The 24,628-nt window shown below is 41.0% G+C and overlaps 1 protein-coding gene across 5 annotated transcripts in view; it reads left to right on the top strand.

Annotated features, from left to right (window-relative positions):
- Positions 1 to 3,769: 3,769 nt before the first annotated feature.
- The window catches only part of CCDC66 (coiled-coil domain containing 66), a 40,566-nt gene continuing 19,707 nt past the window's right edge, over positions 3,770 to 24,628 (top strand). For 2 of the 5 annotated variants that reach the window (XM_056129831.1, XM_056129832.1), the window contains exons 1-8: positions 3,770 to 3,833; positions 5,597 to 5,661; positions 6,472 to 6,497; positions 10,445 to 10,886; positions 13,371 to 13,533; positions 13,691 to 13,794; positions 19,372 to 19,493; positions 21,086 to 21,187. In XM_056129831.1, coding sequence (XP_055985806.1) covers positions 3,823 to 3,833; positions 5,597 to 5,661; positions 6,472 to 6,497; positions 10,445 to 10,886; positions 13,371 to 13,533; positions 13,691 to 13,794; positions 19,372 to 19,493; positions 21,086 to 21,187 — 1,035 coding nt within the window. In that variant the 5' untranslated portion in view covers positions 3,770 to 3,822. Of the gene's footprint in view, positions 3,834 to 5,596; positions 5,662 to 6,471; positions 6,498 to 10,444; positions 10,887 to 13,370; positions 13,534 to 13,690; positions 13,799 to 19,371; positions 19,494 to 21,085; positions 21,188 to 24,628 lie in introns of those variants that run through there. The other 3 variants (XM_056129833.1, XM_056129834.1, XM_056129835.1) reach the window with 3 other exon arrangements.

Below are 24,628 nucleotides of genomic sequence, written 5' to 3' on the forward strand. Positions count from 1 at the left end.
ATATTGCAGTAATCACTTCAGATGACAAATCATTATGTCATACTCCATGAAATTGTATAGTGTTATGTCTCAGTAAAGCTGAAAAATTAAAAGATACAGATATTTGTCTAGCATTTAATAATGATATATTTCCAGATTTCCAGGGAATGAGAGAGAGAGAGTGGGAGAGAGAGAGAGAGATTGAGAGAGAGAGTGTGTGTCAGAGAGAGGGACAGAGACAGAGAGAGAGGGAGAGAGAGGGGGAGAGAGAGAGAGAGAGAGAGAGAGAGAGAGAGAGAAGATATGATGCTCAGGGATCATTCCTGACTCCTTGCTTAGGAATGATCTCTGATAGTACAGAGGGAACCATATATGGTGCTGGGAGCCAAACCAGGGTCAGCCACCTTACCAGGAGCTCTGGGTTCAATTCCTGAAACCCTGAGAAAACCCAAGGACTACCAAGAGCAATCCCTAAGCTCTGTGCTGTATAGGAAGTAGCAAAAGAACTCCTCTGGGTGTGGCTCAAAAAATAAAGTCCCCAAACAAAAATGATTAGACAAGTTTACAAAGAAAATATGAAATACTAGTCAGCCATAAGAAAAAACAAAAAAGGTCAGATAGGGTTCTAAGAAAATACAGAATATTACTCAGCTATAAGAAAAACAATTTTTTTTGCAAAAATAACAGCAACAACCTGGATGATACTGGAGGGGTTTCTATTAGGTGAAATAACTCAGAAGGACAAAAACAAATATCAGCTGATTTCACTCCTTCGTGGATCATTGAGATATAAAGCATGGGAACAGAGAAAATCAATAAAAGGAAACAATTCTGTAGACAAATCATAGAGTTGTAGTTACCAGAGGGAGAGTAGGGAGCAGCCAGTGAACTGTACAGGGAGAGTGACATTTCGGTGTTATTGTGGTGTGCTAACATGCCTTTGAAGAGGCATGAAATTACACCCCTAAGGCACATCCTCATGTAAACTAATGGTATCTCATTGAAAATGAAATTTAAACGAAGTAAAACAAAAAAACTCTTTAGCCTTTTTTCCCTTGCAGTCCCTATCTGCCTACAAGCAGATGTATATACTCGCCCCTCAAAAGAAAAAAAAAATGAAGAATCACACAGGATCAAGTGTACGTTGGTATCTGTATCTGTCCTTTATTTCTTTTGTGACTCCAGAGATACAGCCCAGAGCAACACAGAATCGGGTGCTCTACTGCTGATTCCCATTCCTCACCCAGTACCTGTTCATTTATTAAGTCAGGTAAGTTAACAAATGATATAACTTCTTTGGCAAGGTATATAAATGAGTATCAGAATATCTCTATATTTTCACTGAAGGTACCAAAAGAATTCATTGTCCCTTACTACACTTTGTAATCACCATATAAACAAACACTTTCTTTGGGAAGTGGAAGGCCAAACCCAGAAATGCTCAGGGGTTACTCTTGGCTCTCCACTCAGGAAATAAGCCTGGCAGTATTTGGGGACTGTATGGGATGACAGGACTCAATCCAGGTTGACTGGGTGGAAGGCCAAGAGCTTGTTGTTATCCTATTGTTCAGGCTCCGAAAAAACCAAAAACTTTAGTAACTTCATTATAACCTAGACATATCTTCATGATTGTTCAAGATGCCGGGAGTTCAAGATGCCGCTCTGTCTAACGTTCATTGATTTAAAGAAGGCCTTCGATTCTGTTGAGACGGAAGTGGTCATTGAAGCCCTAGCCAATCAGGGCATTCAAGCTCAATACATCAAGATCCTCCGTGAGCTGTATTGTGGATTCACTACCAGTATCTCACCATTCTACAAAGAAGTAATCATCGATGTCAAGAGAGGGGTTCGGCAGGGTGATACCATTTCACCGAAACTCTTCAGTGCCACCCTCGAGAACATCATGCGACGACTGGAATGGGAAGGAATGGGAGTGAAGATAGATGGTCGGCAACTACACCACCTCCGCTTTGCTGATGACATTGTTTTAATAACACCAAACATTAGCCAAGCGCACAAATGCTGGCCGACTTTGACCGTGTGTGGAAAGGTAGGACTACAGCTGAATCTTACGAAGACAATGTTTATGAGAAACAGCCTCGTTCCTGATGCTCCATTCGCTGTCAACGGAACGACCATCTCCGAATGCAACAGCTATGTGTACCTAGGTCGAGAAGTCAACATGACAAATGACCTGGCACCCGAGCTGCACAGGAGGAAGAGAGCAGCTTGGAAAGCCTTCAAGAGCGTCGAGGAAATAGCTAAGAGGACAAAGAACCTCCGGCTCCGGGCACATCTCTTTGATTCCACTGTTCTTCCTGCATTAACATATGCCTCAGAGACCTGGGCCCTATGCAAACAGGATGAGGACGCTATTTGGGTCTCCCAAAGAGGAATTGAAAGAGCTATGCTTGGAGTATCACGTTTCACTCAAATGAGAAAGAATCTGGAGTTCCAACCTCTGTCGGAAGATCAAGAATCAGGGATGCTGTCTTGTTTGCCAAGGCGTCAGAAATCAGATGGGCTGGATACATAATGAGATTTGGAGATGACCGGGGTCAAAAGACCGCCGCCCACCTACCAGATGGTCAGACTTCATCAAGATCCTGAATGATCGGTTCGTGGCTCTTCGTGTCCCTAGAACGAACAGACGCCATTGGGCTACACTAGCACGTGACAGGGGCAAATGGAGACGTTACTGGCGCCCGCTTGAGCAAATTGACGACTAACGGGAAGTCAAATGATCAAGTGATTATTAGGTGCCAGGTACCACGGCTAAGGGAACATATAAGCACCACTGTGTGCCCGTCTGAAGCTCACTCTAACCAGAGATTTTTTTTTTCACTTTTTGGGTCACACCCAGCCATACTCAGGGTTTACTCCTGGCTCTGCACTCAGGATTTACTCCTGGGGGTGCTTGGGGGACCATATGGGATGCTGGGAATCGAACCTGCATGCAAGGCAAACGCCCTACTCGCTGTGCCATTGCACCAGCCCCTAATCGGATCTTAAATGCAGGCACACTGAATGAAAAGAGGACAGCGCTGCGCACAGAATGGATTCCTAACCTACCCAATAATTTCAGGCGTTTCCTCTGGTGAAGACTAAATTGAGTTAGGCCATGTAACTAATACTGGATTTGAGATGCAACTCTAGCATTAAGTTGTTGCTTAACCTCTCCAGGCCTAAGGGACAATGTTGTCAATTTTTAAAAAATAAAAGACCCTGAAATCACTTGCACTCAGGTTTTGCTCACAGGAGTCTGAGTTATTGAGCACTGCTGATCGTTGCTATTCACAAAGTGCTCCTTTGTGCTGGGACTTCATAGCAGCGGCCCAGCAACAAAAAAGACTTTCCCAGGGAATCCTTTCTCAGTACCCAGAAACCGGTCCACTCCACTGTTTTTCTTGTTGTTGCTATTACTAAAATAAATCTCTTCCAAATAAACAGTGTTAGTTCCCCCAAACACACAAGCTGTTTGTTTCTCCCTATTTTTGCCAAATCCGCTTGGGCTGCGGCACTTGGCCGGCTGAGCTCTGGGAGGAGGAACAACCCTGAGTCCTGCTTGAAGTCTCAACTCATCCCTCAAAGATCCTGGTCAAAAAAAAAAAAAAAAAAAAAAAAAAAAGATCCTGGTCAAATCCAGTCGCCCGAGGCCGAAGCTGCGGCCTCCGAAGCCCCGCCCTCTACTGGGCACCCGTCAGCACGCCGTGATCCGATTGGCTTACGCTCCAGCTCGCCGGACTCCCTGTGTCCAATCAGCATGGCGCTTGTTGAGCCGCTTCGGCAACCGACGTACACAAGGGGCTGGAGCGTCCTGGGGACGGTGCGCGAGGTCAGGCCATGAACTTGGGGTAAGAAGGGACCGGGAACGTGGGTTGTCCGCGGAGAGGCTGGGTTGGTTCTCGGAGTCCTTCGTGGATAGCCGGTCAAGCCGTCCCCGTCCGAGCGGCGTGCTGGCCTCTTGGCAGTGGACACGGGCAGAGGTCGGCCTCCATCGTCCGTCCCCGCTGTCCCCAGCCACAGCCCGCGATTCCCTGTCGGGGAGCTCCTGTTCCGGCTGCTCAGCGGCCTCAGGCTGGAGAGAGGCGACGGGCCCGGAGGAGGGGAGGAAAACGGCGCGGGCAAAGGAGAGACCCGGGCGGGAGCAGCGCTGGCCCCGGCCCCCCGGGTCTTGGCCGCTCGGCCTTGGGCGTCTCTGCAGGAACGTCGGGGCGCCCCTCTGGGTTTCCAGGACTCGGTTATTGTCAGCGTTTGGCACCGCCCTCGTTAAGTAGGGGCGGAGTACAGAACGCTTTTTGGCCTGGTGGTGTTTGCTGGGAAATTTAATATATGGGGGTGGATGGGCCACATCCGGTGGTGCCCAGGTTTGCTCCTGGAACTCGGGGGACCGTCTGCGACACCGGGGTTACCGCGCGCAAGGCGAGCCGCCTTGGCCCCTCCCTGGACTCTCTCCCCAGCCCTGTCACTGTCGCTGTCCCCCCCCACCCCCCGTTGTCCATCGATTTGCTCCAGCGGGCCCAGTAACGTCTCCGTTGTTGAGACTTTTTGTCGTTACTGTGTTTGGCATATCGGATGGGTCAAGGGGAGCTGGCCCGGCTTTGCCCTGCGACCCCAGCCCTAGAAATTTAATATTTTTAAATGAAGTCACCAGCCTCAGGCCAGTTGCGCGTGGTCGAGCAAGTCGCTGTTGTAGAATCTAGGGATTTTAGGGTAGACGTCACTGCCCTCGGGAGGAGTGGACAGTGCAGTAGTGCTGACGGGAGCCTTGCGGCCTCGTGCAAAAGCTGGGGGCATTTCCCCCAGGTCGACAGGAACTGCTGGCAGTGCTGCCGCTGCGAATCCCTTAAAAGCTCATTGGTGCAGGGGCTGCTCTTCAGTCAATGAGTTTGGAGGGGCCTTGGTTTCTCCTGGCTCAGCAGCGCTGGGACTTTGTAGTCCCAGCGAGACATTTCCCAGGCTTGCTCTTTGTTGAGCGCCCGCTGGTTTTTGTTTTGTGTCCTGGCCCTCACTTTTGGTGGAGCTGGATACATCGGATACATACTTGCGCGTTCCCCTCTCTGTGTAGAAAACTGGCTTACCCGGTGACTTGCCTTTTGTGTTTTCAGGGGAGTTCTTATTTAGGCTCCCACCCTTTGACACGTTTCGTGGGCTGTGCCTACTGTTAACTGTGCTCTTGCATTTGACGCTCCAGGAGTGAAGTATAGCAACCAGGCTTATTGTCTTGATTTTGCAAGCGTCTCTAAACGTGAATGTTTGATTAGCAGTATTCAGAATCGTGGGTCACTGTGCCCAAGTGGATGATAACCCCTGTAAGAAATGTTGAAGTTCTTTTAGATGATGCCCTAGCACTGAATAGATTGTGTTTATCATGTCACAGTTATGAAATTAGTAAATTGTATTATTGAAAAGTTTCAGAGATTTTTTTTTATCCCAGTAACTGTTAGATCTATCTTTGGTTGAAAGAAATGTTTTAAATTAAGATAATGGTTTGATATTTTATATAGTTCTTGTGTACATTCAAAGGAACACATTTACTTTCAAACTAAAAAATGATCATTTCTGGCTATTTAAAGGGTGGCTATTAAAAATGACAGTCCTTTCTTTTATTTTGCAGAGATGGTTTAAAGCTTGAAACTGAATTATTGGATGGAAAAACCAAGCTAATATTGTCTCCATCTGGTATGCTGTGCTATTGGAAAACTAAAATACTAATTTAGAAAAACTACATAAAATTTTTAAGTTTAACCAAGTTTTGCTTTTATAGTTATATTTAATATATTGAAAGAGTTCTCTAACTTCCTCATATTTTGGCAGATTATTTGCTGTTTACCACTGTCAGTATTAACTTTTATTAATAAAATTATGAACATGTCCATAATTTAAAAAATTTTGGGTGGGGCTAGACCTGGCAATGCTCCAGGGTTACTCCTGGCTCTGCTCTCAGGAATTACTCCTGGTGGTGGTCAGGGGACCATCTGGGATGCTGAGCATCTAACCCCATTTGGCTGCATGCAAGGCAAGTGCCTTATCCACTGTACTCTCGCTTCAGCCCCATGTTCATAATTTCTAATGTCCTTGCACATAATATGCTTACTCTTTTATTTGCACATAGCAAATATATTTCTTGCCTGAAGAATGTAATTTGTATAATTTTTGCATCTAATGGATGTATTAGAGGAAATTAAATTTATCGTAAGATCACTATTGCTGAGGTCATTCTTGGTATTAATTTTAAAATTAGTATACTTCAGTGATATTTTTATTTTTCTGTTCCTTTTTCCTTGATCTGCTTGTAGTTATACCTTGGAAAATAAAAACAGAAAAGTTTGAACAGCATTCAAAAAATTAAAACACTTAGGCATAACCTAAATTAAAGGCTTTAGGGATTAATTTCTCTTGCGAACATCTTGATACTAATTGAAATTTTCTTTTATGACTGCCTTCGTTTGTTTTTGGTTGATAGTTTAGTAATTTTTTTTTCTTTTGTAGAACATAAATCAAAACTTTCTGTGAAGGTAAGCCAAATACCTTTGTCATGATGTGTTTTGTATGTAAACTGCAGTTTTCTCTATAATAATTTGAAAATAATGCTGTCAAAAGTAATGAGTTTGCAGTGATGATAATAAGTGATTGTTCATTTTCAGAATCATCCATTTATTCATGGACATGAAATAATTTTCAGCATAAAAGCCTTATTAAATCCTATTCTCACTGCTTTTCAATGAAGTATTCTGTGGTGATGGAAATGTGGGTTGGAGAAATAGTATAAAGGTTAATGTGCTTGCCTTGCATGTGGCTGTCTCAGGTTCAATTCCCAGCACCACCTATGGTCCAATAGCACCACCAGGAATGCTGCCTGAGCATAGAGCCAGGAGCAATTCCTGAGTGCCAGGAATGTCCCAAAACCAAGGGGAAAAAAGGTTCTAAAGTTAGTACCTTCCTTTATAATAGTCATTACTAGTCACATGTGGAGGTTGTGCACTTAAAATATGGGTACAGTGACTAAGAAAGTATATTTAAAACTGTTGGGTAGTATAGTGCCAGAGATCTTTCAAAATATTCAGGGGTTGGAGAGATAGTACTATGAGTCAGGTGCTTATCAGTTCATACCTGACTTGTGATCATTCCCCGGTACCACATATGGTCCCCTGGGCATAGCCAGGAGTGATCCCTGAGCACAGAACCAGTAGTAAGCTCTATGCACAGCCAGGGATGCTCTAAAGGCAAAAAAAAAGTTGAATGATGGACAATATTCAGACATTAAAACAAATACTTTACATACTTGTATTTCATTTCCTAAGTCAAGTATGCATATCTGATTTAGAATTTTAAATTTTGGTCCTGGCATTGGAACAGAGTCTCACACATGCAAGTCAAGTGCTCTGCTGCTGAGCTACATTCTTCTTTTTTTCTCTTTTTTTTTTTTCATTTTGGGTCAGACCCAGCGATGCTCAGGGGTTACTCCTGACTCTGCACTCAGGAATTACCCCTGGAGGTGCTCAGGGGATCATATGTGATGCTGGGAATCGAACCTGGGTTGGCTGCGTGCAAGGCAAACACCCTACCCGCTGTGCTATTGCTCCAGCTCTGAGCTACATTCTTAGCACCTGATTTAGACATTCTGACATGCAGTTAGCTGTATTCTTTAAGAAATCATACTTTAACAATAACTTTTCTTTAAGTGACTTGATCAGGAAGTCATAGTGCCTTTTTTCTACAAAATTTATCAGTGTAGAAACTTTTTGATACCACTACTTTTATTGTTTCTTATTTCTTTTCCTATTTTAGGTTAAGATCAGCAGAATTTCCCCCTCTTCCCTCTTTCATATACGTGGCCCCCCTTTTTCTTAATCTTTGCAGCATCTTATTCATGTCTATACTAAGCACAGTTTGAATGACCTGGAAATTTTCCTTCAATCTTGATCACTTGATTACTTTCCTGTTTACTCCACGTTTAATCAAAATGAAGTTACTGATTAACCAGCATATCAGTTACTTGATAAATGAATAATGATGATCAGAATAATTTTACAGGCTACCTTTAAAATCTTCTATTTATGTGTGTATGTATAGTATTACATTGTTATTGTATATTCTCTTTATTACAGAATAAAGATAGCATATTTCTTCCTAATCTATTAAAATCTGCAGCTGCCTTGAGTCACATTAATAAATTCAGTGCCAACTTTCGACTTCTAGATAAACTGCTTGTAATAGTTGATTTTTGTATGTCTCTGGGCCTGTGCTTTATTTCACATGTTCATTCTTCAACCGCTCTCCATCAGTGGAGATGGAGAGCGGTTGAAGACACATTTGTGAAGACAGTCTTTGTTTTGAGGGAGGGGTTATATTTGGTTGTGTTCAAGGGCTACTCCTAACTGTTCTTGAAGTTTGCTCCCAGTCGTACCTGCCAGGGATTGATCCCTGAGCCTTCTTGTATGCAAAGCATGCACTCAGCCCATTGTACATCTCATACAGTTCCCCAGGCCTGTTAGGAATGATCCCAGAGTACAGAGCCAGCAGTAATCCCTGAGGAGCATTGCTAAGTGTGGCTCAAAAACACCTGCTAGGAATGATCCCAGAATGCAGAGCCAAAAGTAAGTAAGCCCTGAGCACTGCTAAGTGTGGCTCAAAAACACCAATTTTTGTTTTTCTTTTATTGTGAGTAACAAATAGAGGCCAGAGAGGGACAGTGAGTTTAGTTCTGCACATGCTAAGTTTGAAATGACAGTTAGAAACCCAGTGGAAATATTGCAGAGACAGACGGAACCTGATGGGGAGTCATCTATCCTAGAAACATACGTTCAGGGGATCATCAGTATAAGGATAATATTAAAACTACAAAATGACATTGTGAAGCTAGTGAAGAATTTAGAAAGGGGATCTGGCATTGAGTTATGGGCACCCCAATTTTAAGACATCTGAGGAAAGAGGGGAAGTGAGTAAAGACTGAGATGAAGCAGTAACTGAAGCTGTTGCTCAGAGTCAGAGTTAATAAACTGGGAAACGTGTGACTGCCAGGTAGTATAAAGTGATAGTTTTTTTTATTTATTCTACAGGTTGAATTTAGGTGAAACCAGGTAGTATGACTGTTTTTCTCTTTGGGTCAGACACTAAGTAGGTGAAAAGTTAGGTTTTTTACCATGTTTGAGATTTTTCCTAAGCATACCTAATAGAAAATAAGAACAAAAGATTAACCATTTTGGTTGGTTGTAGAATTTGAAATTGATAAGGAGAGAAGTGTCAAATATAGTGTTCGACAAGATTATAGCATCAACAGATTATAAATCCCAGCATAACTAAAGAACTGTTGGAATTGGGATATGTGTGAAAGCGATCTGAAACAAAAATTGTAAGGACACTGGAGCAATCGCAATTTTGGGTAGACGAGGGGCTAGAGGGATAGTACGGGGGTAAAATTCGAATTCTTTGTTCGAATCTGTGGTACAGCAGATGGTCTGTCTCCTGAGCACTCTCCCTTGTACTCCCTCACAAAGAGAGACCACTGTGGAAATTAGTAACTAAGGTAGCATGAAGGACAAAAGTCTAGAAATGAATAAAGAAATGAGAGATATTAAAAAAATCTTTGTGGTTATGGAAGTACTTATAATTAAGCAGGAGTTACGTTACAGAGAGGAATGGTGATTTATGAGCTAAATTATTTAGGGAAGAAGGGCCATAACCTATGATTGAATAAAGAAGATGTATCCATAGCATAATGACATGAGGTTTAAAACAAGAGTAGAATGGACTTGTCTATTCCTGTAACAACTAGAATAAAAAGTCTGTATCCTGAGGGTCTGGAGAGATAGTCTGGCAGGTACGGTGCTTTCCTTGCACGTGGTCAACCTGCATTTGATCTCTGCCATCCCATATGGTCCCCCAAGCACCACCAGGACTAATTCCTGAGCAGAGCCAGGAGTAACTTCTGAGATTTGGTATGCTCCAAAAGCACTGTAGCACTGTCTGTAGCACTGTCCTCCTGTTGTTCATCAATTTGCTTGAACGGGCACCAGAAACGTCTCCATTGTGAGATTTGTTGTTACTGTTTTTGGCATATCGAATATGCTACGGGGAACTTGCCAGGCTCTGCCGTGCCAGCAGGATACTCTCGGTAGCTTGCTGGGCTCTCCAAGAGGGATGGAGGAATTGAATTCGGGTCGGCCGCGTGCAAGGCCCTACCTACTGTGCTATTGCTCCAGCCCATGGCTCAAAAACAAAAATATTTTGTATCCTGAAAATTTATTATTCAGAAATAAATTCTAGCTGATGAAGCTTTCAAGTAAAGATTTGCAAAGATTAATGTTAGTTTCTTATCAGTATATTATCTATGTAGCAAAAATGTTAAAGTTCAGAGGCCTGACTTTTCACAATGTGTGTGTATATATATATATTTATTTATTGTTTGTTTGTTTGTTTTCATGGGCTTTTAGTAAAGACTAAGTTTCTGATGTTTTAACAGATGGGAAATAAGGCCAAGATTGTAAAACGTCCTTTGAAACCTAAACAAAGTGGACATGTTCTAAAATCAGCACAAAATACTTGTATCAGAAGTGAAACGCTTTTGCAAAAGAAGAGAACTGGTTCAGAAACCTCACTGGAAAAAGGTGAAAATAATATGACTTTTTCACCCACTAAGGATTTATGCAAGCAGTATGCAGATAAAGATTATCTTCATCTCCAGAAAGAGATTTCACCTGCAACCCCTAATACACCGAAGACTAGAAACACCATAAATGCAACTGGACTAGCTAAACAGAAGCCTTACAAAGAACACGTTGTAGATAAGAACATGAAGAGTGGTTTGGTGTTTCTAACACAAGACCAACTACAACAGATCCTGATGACTGTCAACCAAGGAAGTAGAACTCCTTCTGTGACTGAGAATGAAAAGGATGAAACAAGTGAGAGTTTTCTAAAGTTTCAGCTGTTGCTAATTATGATTTATATATTTTAGAACTTAAGACTCATTTGATTTTTATATAATTGCTTAAAATTTTCTTGGTGGTGGTGGTGGGGTTCTTTGGGGTCATCCCTGGTAGTGCGCAGAGCTCATTCATGACTGCTTAGGAACCTTACTGGTGCTGGGTATCAAACTCAGGTAGTTTTTATCCAAGGCAGGTAGGTGCCTTTCCTGCCGTACTGTCTCTCTAGCCCTGACTCTTAAATTCCACTATAACAACAGTAACAAAAAAATGTTTTGAAACATTGTTCTTTTAGAGAATGTACCCTTTTCTTTTTCTTTTTGGGTCACACCCGGTGATGCTCAGGAGTTACTCCTGGTTCATGCACTCAGGAATTACTCCTGGCGGTACTCGGGGGACCATATGAGATGCTGGGAATCGAACCTACGTCGGCTGCATGCAAGGCAAACGCCCCACCTGCTATGCTATTGCTCCAGCCCTGAGAATGTACCTTTTTTAAACAAATGTTTTTTGTGCCACATAGGCGGTACCCAGGACTTAATTCTGGCTCTGTGCTTAGGTATCATTCCTGGTGGGCTCATGGGATCATATGGAGTGCATGAGTCAAACCCAGATCGGCTGCTTGCAAGGAGAGTGTCCTACCCGCTGCTGTATGATCTCTCCAACCCCTACAGACACTTTTTTTTTTTCTTTTTGGGTCACACCCAGTGATGCTTTGGGGTTACTCCTGGCTTTGCACTCAGGAATTACTCCTGGCGGTGCTTGGGGGACCATATAGGATGCCAAGGATCGAACCCAGGTCGGCCGCGTGCTAGGCAAACGCCCTACCCACTGTGCTATCGCTCTGACCCCAAACAGACTTCTATAGTTATATCTTTAAGAAACAATTTATATTTTTAAGATTAATATTTTTAGATTAGTGGACAGAATATTATTTTCATGGGGCCTTAAGACCCCCAATTTTTATGAATTCTAGAGTGTGCAACAAAGTTGTATTAAGAAACAAAACAACAACAAAAAAAAAACCCCAATAAAACAATACTTAAAATACCCTAAAAGTAATTAGCTTTTTTAGTGAAAATTCAAGGGATCTTACTGTGAAGATTTTGACTTGAGTTGCTGGAAAAGATTGCTTCCTGGGCCCCATGGTAAAGGCTGGCTGCACTATGTATTTTTAAAAGTAAAGTATTTAGAAAGTATGAGCGAGGAAAGAAGAAAGGAGGGAACCTTGTAGAGTAAAAGAAAGGAATTACACATCCTAAGTTGATGTGGATGATTTCAATGTAGAATGCAGCTGTTATTGTCTTTAATCAGTGTAATACACTGATTTACAAGTAGTAGCATATGCACTTTCTTTAACTAGTCAGGGCGTTATATTATGCTTGTAAAGACTTCTAATTTCAGCTTTGAACTAAGGAATTGTAAATAAGAATAGAAACAGTACTAGCATTGTTAGTCAAAAGTCAATACTCCTGGCTCTGCACTCAGGAATTAGTCCTGGTGGTGCTCAGGGGACGAGATAGGATGCTGGGAATTGAACCTGGGTTGGCTGTGTGCAAGGCAAATGCCTTAATCATTGTACTATTTCTCCCGCCCCTCTAGATTATTCTTTGTAAAGTGAGGGAGCTGAATTTTATCTTTAAAACTGGAGAATAGGACCAGAAAGATAGTATACAAGACAAGGCTTTTTGCCTTGCATTTGGCTGACCCTGGTTTGAATCCCTGGTTCCACAATTGAGCATTATCAGGGATAAATCCTGAGTAAGGAACCAGGAATAGCCTCTGTGTAGTGCTGTGTGTGGCCAAAAAACAAAAATCAAAGTAAATACTGGAGAACAGCAATAAGTTGTAATGAAAGATTGTTCCCATAAAATTCAAAGTAGAACTTGCCTAATATTATGTTCTGCATATTAACTATACTTTATCTTCACTGGGTTCTCAGGACTTCATTGCATGCACAGTTTGTGATGTACCATTGAGCTATATTACAGGCTTCAGATTTAGGGCAAATTAGCCCAAACTGAGTTCTGTGTAAATTATTAGAATTATATGGGTTAGGACAGGAATAAAGTTTTGGTTCATGGTAAATCTTTCTACTGATTTTATAGCTAAATGAGAAAAATATGAACCACATAATGAGTTTTTCATCAAACTGTTTATTCTTTAAATTCTGACTTGTGTTATCTATATTATTTGTAAAATTATTGTTCGCAAGAGGAAATGGAAGGTTTTGCTACTTTCTTTAACGACCAGAGAAATTGTATGACTATGATTGTATATCGAGACCGAGCCGTTTCCTTTTTCAATAATAAAAAGAATCCTACTACCTTAAGGATTGTTGTGAGAGAAAACTAATTAGGTAATATGTAAAACTGTATATTTAAAACTATATAGTAGTGTATGCCATGATAAGGTACTGTAGTAGATGTGTCTTAGTTTTAATTATACAATTTTTCCTCCTAGGTCAGTACCATCTACAATTAAACAACATTCCTAACCAGCCAAAGGATGAGAACATTATGGGACTACCACAAAAAACTGAGGCTGTTTCATCTGTCCAGGATGAAAATAAATACGTTTTTAGCGAAACTGAGATAATTAAGGAGAATGAACAGAAAGTTGCCATGTATGTAATGTTATTGTAGGTTCATCTTAGAACTGTGGTTTTCCTTGACTTGTAAAATATGTACGCTGAAGACAAAAATTTATTTCAAGGTTTGCCACTTAATATTTAGGATTAAATTGTCTAAAAATGTGTAAGATTTCTGTCACTTTTGTCTTAGAGAAAATGTATGGAAACCCGCTGACATATTCAGTACTTTGGGGGAAAGAGAACGAGATAGAAATTTGTTGGAAGCAAAAAAAGCCCAGTGGAGGAAAGAGCTTGGTAGGTAATTATGACACTTTGTATTATTTTGTTGGCTAAAGTAATATATGTTGAGAATGAATCATTTTTCAGTGCGATATTGTTCTGTGAATGCATAAGAAACGGATTTTACATTGTCTTAGGTTGTGTGTTTGATATTTTACAATGTGCACCAAACAGCAGTAAGCAAGCATTAATGTAATCAGTATTCAGCTGGAGTTGCAAAGATTCTTAAACTTTTCCTGAGAATATTTTACTTTATCCCACATTTTCCTATTACTATGGATTTAAAGATCGTTTTATTTAAAGATAATTTGTTATTTAATTATTTAAAGCCAATACTGTTTAATCAGGAATAATCAGTATGATTTCAATCAGTGTATTTCATATGAAAAACAAACTTTAGCTTTTTGTCAGGCTATGGACCTTATATCTGGACATTTTAAATTTTCTATAGTGTCTTAAAATATTAATAGCTGAGAAACTTCCATTACTTTTTAGACTAAACTGGGAGTTCAAACATTAGCTTGGAAAATATATGAAGTAACAGTTGAAACTTACTAGAAATAGCTGTACTAAAAGTAGCAAGATGGATTTAATATTCTACTCGATTGAGAAGTCCTGTGCAGCAGTCAGAATCCTGCAGAAGTTAAGAAAAAAAAAAAGATTAGCTACAGTAATAGGGAATGAGTTGATGTTGAAAGTCAAAGTAACAGAATTAACAGAAGAATGAAAAAGTTAAATGGTTACCATGTGAACATTTTGAGATCTGGTGTTTGTTTTTGTTTTTGTTTTTGTTTTGGTGCTCAGGGCTTACTCCTGGCTCTGTACCAGGGATTACTCATGGTGTTGCTGGGGGCATTTATGGGGTGCCAAAGAACACGATCAAACTCAGGACATCCATGTACAAGGGAAGCTTCTATCTCTCTGGCCCCAAGATCTAGTGTATGTTTAGATTAGTTTTATTTTAAAATATTTTCTTTCATTCGAGTGATAGCACAGCAGGTATGGCGTTTGCCTTGCACGTGGCTGAGCCGGGTTCGATTCCTCAGCCCCTCTCGGAGAGCCTGGCAAGCTAAAGAGAGTATCTCGCCCACAGGGCAAAGCCTGGCAAGCTCCCCTTGACGTATTCTGATATGCCAAACACAGTAACAACAAGTCTCAGAATGCAGACGTTACTGGGCCTGCTCTGAACAACCGGAGGACAGTGCTACAGTGCAAATGACAAGTGTTTCATGCTTTTTTTTTTTGAGGAGGCTTTTGAGTAATCCTTTGGTGGCCACTCCTACTGATACCTGGGCTGGGTGGTTCAGTGTTTAGGTACAGTGACGTGCTGGGGACCATCAAAGCTATAGCCAGTGCAGCTTGGGTGACGCCATGCAGTGCTGGAGATTGAACTTGAGGTCTTTCACATGCAGAAGATGCACTCCAGCCCTTTGCCCTGTATCCCAGCCCCTGAAGTGTTTCATATTTTTAGGTTTTTTGTTTGTTTCTTTTGTTTGTTTGTTTGTTTGTTAGGGTCACGTCTGGCGATGCACAGGGGTTACTCCTGGCTCTGCAGTCAGGAATTACCCCTGGCAGTGCTCAGGGGACCATATGGGATGCTGGGAATCGAACCTGGCAAACACCCTATGCGCTGTGCTATTGCTCCAGCCCCTTAATTTTTTTTTCTTGATTCTATCAGAAGAGCTCATTTTTGTGGAAGTAATTTTTCATTAATCTTTACAATATTAACTTTTTTATTTTTTGTTTTTGGGTCACTCCTGGAGGTGCTCAGGCATTGCTTGTTCAGTTCTCTGGAGACCAGGCAATGCTGGGAATTCAGCCCAGGCCTCGCACATGCAGTGTATGCGCACTAGCCCTGTCGGCCATGCCCCCGGCCCTACACCTCTGAATTTTTTTTGTACCATTTTTATTGAGGTACTGTGATTTACAATACTGTCAATCATACTTTCCTCGCACATCATTCTAGTACCAAACCCAATCCCAAGATTGCTGGCTTCCCTCCACCAGGGACCCCTTTCAGTCCTCTCCCCCCACGATGTAAGCTCTGTTCTGTAGGTAAATGCTTTGGTTCTGATTACTTTGACAATTTCTTGTTCCCTTACTATATTTTCTTTTATCCACACATGATAAAGATCTTTAAAAAAACATTTTTTTAAATTATGGAGATGGTGACACCTACACACATAAATACATCTCTGAATTTTTTTCAGAAATGTTATTGAGACATCGTGATTTGCAAAGTTGCGCATAATAGAGTTGTTTCAGGCATACAACATTTCAATCCCAGTCCCATCACCAATGTCTCCTTCCCTTCACCTTATCCCCAATTCCCTCCCATCCCCCAACCTACCCACTTGGAGGCATATAACAAATTGATTTCATATTAGTTGGTTCAGTAAAACTTGGTGGAATGGCAAAGAGATCAGAAAATAAATGAGTAAAAGTTAGTTTGTGATGATGAATTGCTGTTTTTTTTTAATCTTTCTTAATCTAGCAGAAGGCAATCATATGCACCCTTAGTGAGTGCTGTATTCAATGCCACATGATAGGAAGTTTCTTCTCTCCTTTAAAGGGGCTCTTTTAACACTTCTTTTAAGATTGGTTTCAAAGCTAGGGATTCCCTAAACTGTTTCCTGTCCATAAACCTCTGCAAAGTTTTATCAAATCTGAATGATAATCTAGCAGGATTCTTGGTGAGATTTTCATTTTGGTTGAGTTTTTGTACCTATATCCTTCTGTATTCTCGCTCATAAGAGTTTCATTTGACATCTCAGCTGTACATCTAATGGGCTTTCCTTTGCATATAAGTTCCTGTTTTGATCTTGCTGCATTCAGTATTCTGTCTCTATCTTTGGGCTTTTTCATTTCAAATATAATGTGTCTTGGAGATTTCCTACTTGGATCTATTTTCACTGGACCGTTTGGGCCTCTTGGATCTCAGTGATTGGCATCCTCAACTCTGGGAAGTTATCAATGATTTCTTTAATGTTTCTTCATCACATTTGCCTTCCTGTTCTTTAGGGCCTTTGATGATTCTTATATTGTTCGTCTTGAACTCATACAGTTCTCTGGTATGCTGTTCGTTTCTTTTCAGGCAGTTTTCTACTGTCTGCTCTTTCCTAGCAGTTTCGCCCTTCTCATCTTGGAGCAACTTGATCTTTTTCTCAGCTTCTGTTCTGAGCTTCTACTGACTTTTTTATATTGCCTTTCATATTTGCCATTTCTATCATTTCTAACCGGTAGTTTTTTCATTTCGACTCATGTTTTGTGAATATTCTTTTGGTCGGGGGCACTGAGATAAGAGACGGGACAGAAATGAGATTTGCTGGAGAGGCTCCTTGCTCGCTCTGGCAGCAAAGAAGCTCCCCACAGCCTCTTTTATACACACATGCACTCAGTACAAAGAAAGCATTAATAGGGAAAAGGGGTTACAGGAGGATATCAAAACATCAAAACAAGATTATTCTTGTCACGTTTGCAAGTCCAGCGGTCGCAGCCTCCAGAGAGGAGTGCAAGGCCAAGCAGCCTGGCAACATGAGCTACAGCTCTTGCACCTAGAGTGATAAGGGGATGTGGGAGAACATCTGCATTCCAGAGCTGAGCTGGGTTAGGGATCTGTGAGAGAGGGAAGATTGCTCTATGTCACACTAAAAGCACCAAGGGAAGAGATGTTATCCCTTTCCAAACCAGTCCGGACACACGAGTCATGGCTCGCCCATTTTCCTGAGGCCTGTGTTTCTGCCTGCTTGCGGGTCAGTCTCCACGGGTTCATCCTAACAGTCTGGTTGGGCTGCTTGAGTAGACTGGTTGAGTAGACTGGTCTAGTTGAGTAGACTCGTACTTTTTTTTTTTTTTTTTTTTGCTTTTTGGGCCACACCCGGCGATGCACAGGGGTTGCTCCTGGCTTTGCACTCAGGAGTTACCCCTGACGGTGCTCAGGAAACCGTATGGGATGCTGGGAATCGAACCTGGTTTGGTCGCGTGCAAGGCAAATGCCCTACCTGCTGTGCTATTGCTCCAGCCCCGACTCGTACTTTTTTTTTGAGAGATTTTCTTTTTTTTTTGAATTTTTTATTGAATCACTGTGAGATACACAGTTACAAAGTTGTACATGCTCTTATTTCAGTTAAACAATGCTCCAACACTCATCCCTCCACCAGTGTACAGTTCCCACTACCAATGTCTCCAATTTCCCTCCTGCCACCCCTCTCCACAGCTGGTCTTTATGGCAGGCACTTTACTTCTTTCTCTCCCTCCTTTTGTGCACGATGGCTTGCAGTACAGATACTGAGAGGTTATCATACTTTCTTGTGCTTTGCTGACTATCAGTGCTATCATTTCTTTGAACTCATTAAACATTCTCATCATAATGTCACCAAAGACACTGAGGATTTACCTGTGTTTGTCTTCAGTTGATATCATTTTCACTTATTGAGCTTGGTGGTATCTCAATATTTTCCCAATTGGTTTTCTAGTATTCTTGCTGTACTGGGAGCTAGTCTTTGTAATTTCCCCCACTCGAAGATACTGAGGGATTAAGCTGGAAAGTAGTCTGTCTTCTCTGTCCATCCTCGCAGAATGACAGGAAGAATAACTGCAAGCAGAACATAATTTGTTGGGTATATTTTTTGCATGGGCAGCACGCCTCGGGAGTTGTGTTGTGCGCTCTTAATGTGGTGCAGGTCAGGTGTGGAGGCTGCCGGGACCCCCCTGTAGGGAGGAACTCTGCCTCCCATTCGGGAATGGCTCAGTGATGCCAGCCCAAGGCAGTTTTTAAGAACTATTGATAATTTGTGACCTAAGTTTTTTCTTTTTTAAATTATAGATACCAGTCTTTATTTATTTTTTGACTCTTTAGTAATTGTGATTGATGATGGCTGACATTTAGTAAATTTTAATGCTTGCTCTTATATTTAAATAGGCACTGTTATTATAGCCTCATTTTTGGTTTTGTTTTTGATTTGATTTTTGGACCATACTGGTTGTGCTCACTGACTACTCAGCTCAGTGCTTAGGCTTTGCTTTTGGTGATGCTGAGTGGATCATGCGATGCTGGAATTGAACTCAGCTTGCACTCAGCACTCTGAGTTATCACTCTGCCCTGATTTCACAGAGGGAAGTAGATGATCACAAAGGTAGGAAGTGGTTGAACACTGGTTTGACCTCAGGGCTTTCTAGTCTGCTTATCCTGGTCAGGGCAGGGCTATACCCGTTGTGCAGAGCAAGTTAAAGGTTGAGGGCAGATTGACTCCAGAATCTCAGACATGTGAGACTCATGTTATTCCTTTTGAGCCGCATCCATAATCGTGAGAGTCCTTGCCTTTTTTTATTTAAATGGCTACAACTATATATTTTATTTTGTTAATTTCAAATTTTATGTATTTATTTTAATAGAAATAACATGAGAGAATTACAAAGTTATTTGTTATTCTAACCCCTTTTAGCTTTTTCTGTCTTATGAATTAGTCTCTTGCCCTAAGAAACAATTTTGATTAGATGTATTAGAATCTGCACTCTTTAAGGTCATGATTTGTTTACGTGGTTTTTTTTTACAGTTTTTGTACATTTTTTAAAAAAGGACATTATTTACAGATGAACAGGTTGCTTTAAAGAAGAAGGAAAAAGAAGCTTCTGAAAAATGGAACAACCCTTGGAAAAAAATCGAAAGTGACAAAATGGTATGGAATAAACTTCAAATTATTGACAATTATAAGGTAGGAGTATCAAAGTCAAACATTGAGAGAATACAAGCCCCTGCAAGCAGCCTGTCTCTGCTGGTTGTAGTGGCGTGGCCTGCTCTGGTGCATGGGCTGGCGATGCTAAGCTGCTTGTGTCCGCAGTAGTGGGGCCACTGGAGAAATGCCAGCTGTGCTTTGCAGAACTGGTGGACACAGAACTATCTCCATCAGTTCAGAGACTGGGTATTTGGTACCTGAGATTTAATTTGGGGTCTCACAGGTATTCCACTTCTTTGAGCTCTGCCCAATCCATAAAGTTTTTTAGAGGCTGAGGAGATATTCCCAAGGTTAAGGAACTTGCCTTGCTTTTCATTCACCCTCGTTTGATCCCCTAGCACCACATATGGTTTCCTGAACTCTGCCAGGGGTTATTCCTGATCAACACTGAGTGTGATCCGGAAACCAAAAGATAAAGTATTTCTTTTTCTGGTTAGTATTTTTTGTTTGTTTCTGTTTTTGAGCCACACCCCGGTGTGCTCAGGGGCTACTCCTGACTTTTTTTGCTTGCGGTTGTCTCTTCTGGCAGTGCTCAGAGGACCCCATGTGGTGCTAGGGGCTTGAACCTCGGCCTTTGCACGCAGTCTAGCCCATGAGCTTTCTCTGAACCCAAACTGTTTACTTTTTAAAACTTTTCATACATTGTTTTGAATTTGAATATTGAATTTTATTATGACATGAACTATTCTCTCTATTTTAGAAATTCTAGAGATCCAGAGAGATAACAGCACAGGAAGTAAAGCACTTACTTACCTTGCATATGGCTGTGGTTGTGGCCCTTTTTTGAGTCCCTGTATGTCATATGGCCCTTTGAGCACCAGGATCACTCTTGAGCACAGAGCCAAGAATAGCCCCTGAGCATTGCTCGGTGTGTTTCCCCCAAACCCTCCCTCTACCCTGCCCCACCAAATTGCATATATTAATACTTGAATATTGAGGCTTCAGACACTTCCTTTCAATTCCTATTTTTGTTTTTTTAAAAAAAAAAAAGCTCTGCAGAGACCAGGGAGATCAAAGGATCAGTGTGTTGGGATCAGAGAAAAGATAGTACAGTGGATAGGTGCGTGCCTTGCTTACAGCTGCCTTGGGTTCGATTCCTGGCATCCCACAATGGCCCCCTGAGCACCATCAGCAGTAATTCCTAAGCGAAGAGCCAAGAGTAGCCCCTGAGCATTGCAGGATGTGGCACAAACCCAGAAACAAACTTGTGAAAGGGCCAGAGTACATGAGTCAGGAGTAGCCCTGGTGCTCTGCAGTGTTTCTAGTTATTGTAATGCCACACCTGGTACTGCTCAGGGACAATGCAGTGTTAGGGAATCCATCACAGGGTCTCACACATGCAAAGTATGTACGAATGTACTCTACCACTTGAGGTGGACACATCTCAGGTTTAGTTCTGCAGTTTTGAAAATGCGCACAAGGTTAGTACTGACGGTGTGGTATCCATAAATTCATGTCAAAACTCAAAGTAAGTATGTATCAGGTTTCTCTTAGGTAGTACGTTAGTGATGTGTAAATTTTGCCAGTGTTTAATATTGGACTGAATGCCATTGTTTTCTGTTTGTTTCCAGACTTCAGTTAGCTCGTCTAGCATTCTGTCACAGACACCCTATCAGGTAACCATGGTCCAAGTTGATGGGCGCTCTCTACCTAGAGGTAGTCAGATTTTAGAGGTAAGGCTTAAGTAATTAAAAATAATTCAGTACTTTGAATATATAAGCCCTTTTGTACTTGATAACTATAACTTGTTTTCCTTGGACCTCAATAATCTTAGATTTAATTCTGTTGAGGACATTATATTTTTTAAATCTCATGAAAGTTATTAATCTCTATAATATAATTTTATAATATAATTTACATAGATAATGTCTATTTTCTAGTGAACTAGGCCCCACATGTGACTATCTTACGTTTTAAAAAATGTAAAAATTATGCCGTAACCTAAATAATATACAGTTTTGGTGGTGAAGTTTTTTAGTGCTAGTAGGTTTCAAACAACATCATCAAAATTGCTTTCTTATTTATGATCCCAAAAGCACTTTGTCTGACTGCTAAAAGGCAATAAAGTAGACTCGGTATAAGTCATACTGGGAAATTCTCTGCATGATTTTTTTGGCTTGTTTTTGTGGTGATGGAGAGCTAATGTAGGGCTTCTCTCGTAAAGCAAGTGCTCCAGTTCTTTGAGCCTTCTTCCTAATTCTCCTTTGTTAATTTTTCAATTGAGTTGTTTCTTTTTAGTTGTTGAGTTGTAGGAATACTTTATATATTAGAGACATTAATCCCTTATCAGCTCTATGATTTTCAAATATTTTTTCTCATCCTGTGGGCTGCCAATTCACTCACTGTAATTTATAGCACACTGGCACCGAGTATAAAAAAATTTTTTTTAAACTTTGTTTTAGTGTAGATGGAAGCAATAACTGTTAATACAATTCTAGAGTTGAAATTGATTATATCATCACTGATTTTATATGCCAAATGTTCTTTCTAAAAAAGGTTGTAACCATTTATGAAGTTTTAAAAATATTTTATCAGGCTAGTGTTACTTAAGAATTAGTTATTACTAAGAGTAGGCTGCATAGAATACTCATGATATATATATTAAAATTGAATAGTCCAAATCAGTACATATTTTTTGGGGTTAGGGGACACTTGGCAGTGCTCAGGGGTCATTCTTGGCAGTACTCGGGATGGCTGCATGCAGGGCAAGCATCTTATCCCCTATACTAGCTCTCCAACTCAAGTGCTTATTATTTCTTTGTGACAGTTTAGCAAACATTTTTAATGTCTGAAAAACAAGGTTAATGCATTAGTTGTTAATGATTTGTATATTATAATTGAATTATGGCACAGAAAATTTGCTGTTTTGATGTACAGACTTAGTCTATGCACAGACAACCTATGCACCTTTATCCTGGATTTTGTTACCTGATGTGCCATCCTCAGGGCCACTCATGTATTTAGCTCATGGTTCTGACACAGTGTACTGTGTTCTGTCCTATATAGTACATTTTAAATCCCTGTCTTTTTGAAGTTTAAGAACTGTTTCATGTGGTGTAAGATTCTAATTCTTTATTATCCATGTGCTTAACATTTTCAAGGACTGGTATTTAATATTTCCAGTGAGTGTCAGTTGGCAGTCATTGCCAAACATCCACTGAGAAATGCTGCATGTTCAAGAGTTTATTTACACCTACATGCAGTGGCTGCAAGATAGATATTAGGTCAGCGAGAAGGACTTTTTGCATCCTAGGCTGAAGTTGCTTCTTCTTACAATGTGACCTTAACACTGTTTAAAATGAACAGAACTGACAGCATATTGCTGGCAGATGAATTGTTCAGTTAACTGGCGAAAGATGTAAGTCTTAGCATATCATGTGACTTACTCTTGGCTGCTTCACCTGCTGTTGGCTCCACTTGCACATACAACTCCTCTCTGGGTTGAATGCCAGCATCGCAGTGCTCTAAACAAACCTCACAAGTTGGCTTTCAAAAATATACTGACCCTGTGTGTCTAGAATTCTAGGCTTAGGGCTCAAACTGCGTGAAAAGACAAATGTAAATCCATATATTACTAGTGAATAATGAGCAGAAGTCTTACCATATGACCATTACAATGAAAGGTTATAAACCAGTTTTTGTTTTTGGGTCCTATCCAGCCGTGCTCAGGGCTTAACTTTTGACTCTGGGCTTAGGGATCAGTCCTGACAGTGCTCAGAGGAAACCATATGTGGTGCCAGAATTGAAATTGGCCAGGTAGGCCACATGCTAGGCAAGTTTCCTGCCCTCTCTGTATTATTACTCCTGTCCCATAAGCCAATTTTTGGACTAAAAAAATAAGGTGAAATGATTATGCAGTGAAATGGAAAAGTAATGTCCTTTTGATGTACAAAAGTTGTTTTTATCTTTTAGCCTCACCTAGCAGTGCTCAGGGCTTACTCCTGCTCTGCACTTAGGGATCATTCTTGGCAGCGTTTGGGGGACAATATGGGGTGCTGGGGATTGAACCCGGGTTGGACATGTGCAAGGCAAACCCTCTGCCTCTACTGTTTGTCTAGCCCCAAGATAGTGTAAATTTTTATCTATTTGTAACTTGTGCTTTTGGCATTATATTCAAGAGATCATTGCCAAAATCTGTTATCACAGAGGAATTTCCCTGTGTTTTCTTTCAAAAGATAGATGTTTTAAATTCTTGTCATCTTAAGATATTTTATTGTTTGGTATTTTACAAGCTGGAAATCAAACTCAGCTTTCCACATAGACAAGTGCTCTATTGCTAAGCCACATCTCCGGCATTCATGTATTTGTTTTGGTGGAGGTTCCCCAGAAGGCCACCAGAGTCACCTTGGCAGTGTCCAGGACCATGTGATTGAGGGGCATGAACGCAGGGCTTCTGAATGCAAGGTTTGCAGTCTGACTCCTTGAGTTGTCTGATAATAGGGATATTTGGAACATTACTTATGGTTAAAGAACATTATTTGTATAGCGATTTATTATTATAAAAATTTTGAATAATAAAGATGTAAAATGTGATTTCTGATTCATAAGCCAAAATGGGAAAACTTGAAGCTCAATTTTATCAGGGTATTATGATCTGCAAAATCCTAAATCACCATTAATCAACATCAGTATTTATTACATTAACTTCACCACTAAAAGTACCAATTCTATTTTTTAGGATTCCCTCCTTGGGCCCTTTTTTTACCCCCTTTTGGTAACCTCTAATTTGGTTTTATAGGTTAAAAGTTTAGTTATTTATTTTGTTTTGGGGGGGCTTGCTGGAGTCACCAGGTGATAGCCAGTATTGCTCATTGCCAGGAAGCCACAGGGTGCTAGGGGTTGAACACTGTGCACTGCACAACCTGCCCTTTGAACTGTTTCTTCCGCTTTTTTGTTTGTTTTTTGTTTGGGGGCCATACCTGGCAGTACCCAGGGCTTACTCCTGGCTCTGCACTTTGGGGAAATATAGAAGGTGCCAGGTATCAAACTCTGGTTGGCTGCGTGAAAGGCAGGCATCCTGCTTGCTATACTATCTCTGGCCCCCCTTCTCAGTCTTTTGTTTTTTTTTTCCCACTTTAAAAAAAATATTGTGGCCACAGCCACTGTTGTCTGGA

This window comes from Sorex fumeus, unplaced genomic scaffold, assembly GCF_029834395.1.
Source record: "Sorex fumeus unplaced genomic scaffold, SorFum_2.1 ptg000072l, whole genome shotgun sequence".
Taxonomy (NCBI): Eukaryota; Metazoa; Chordata; class Mammalia; order Eulipotyphla; family Soricidae; genus Sorex; species Sorex fumeus.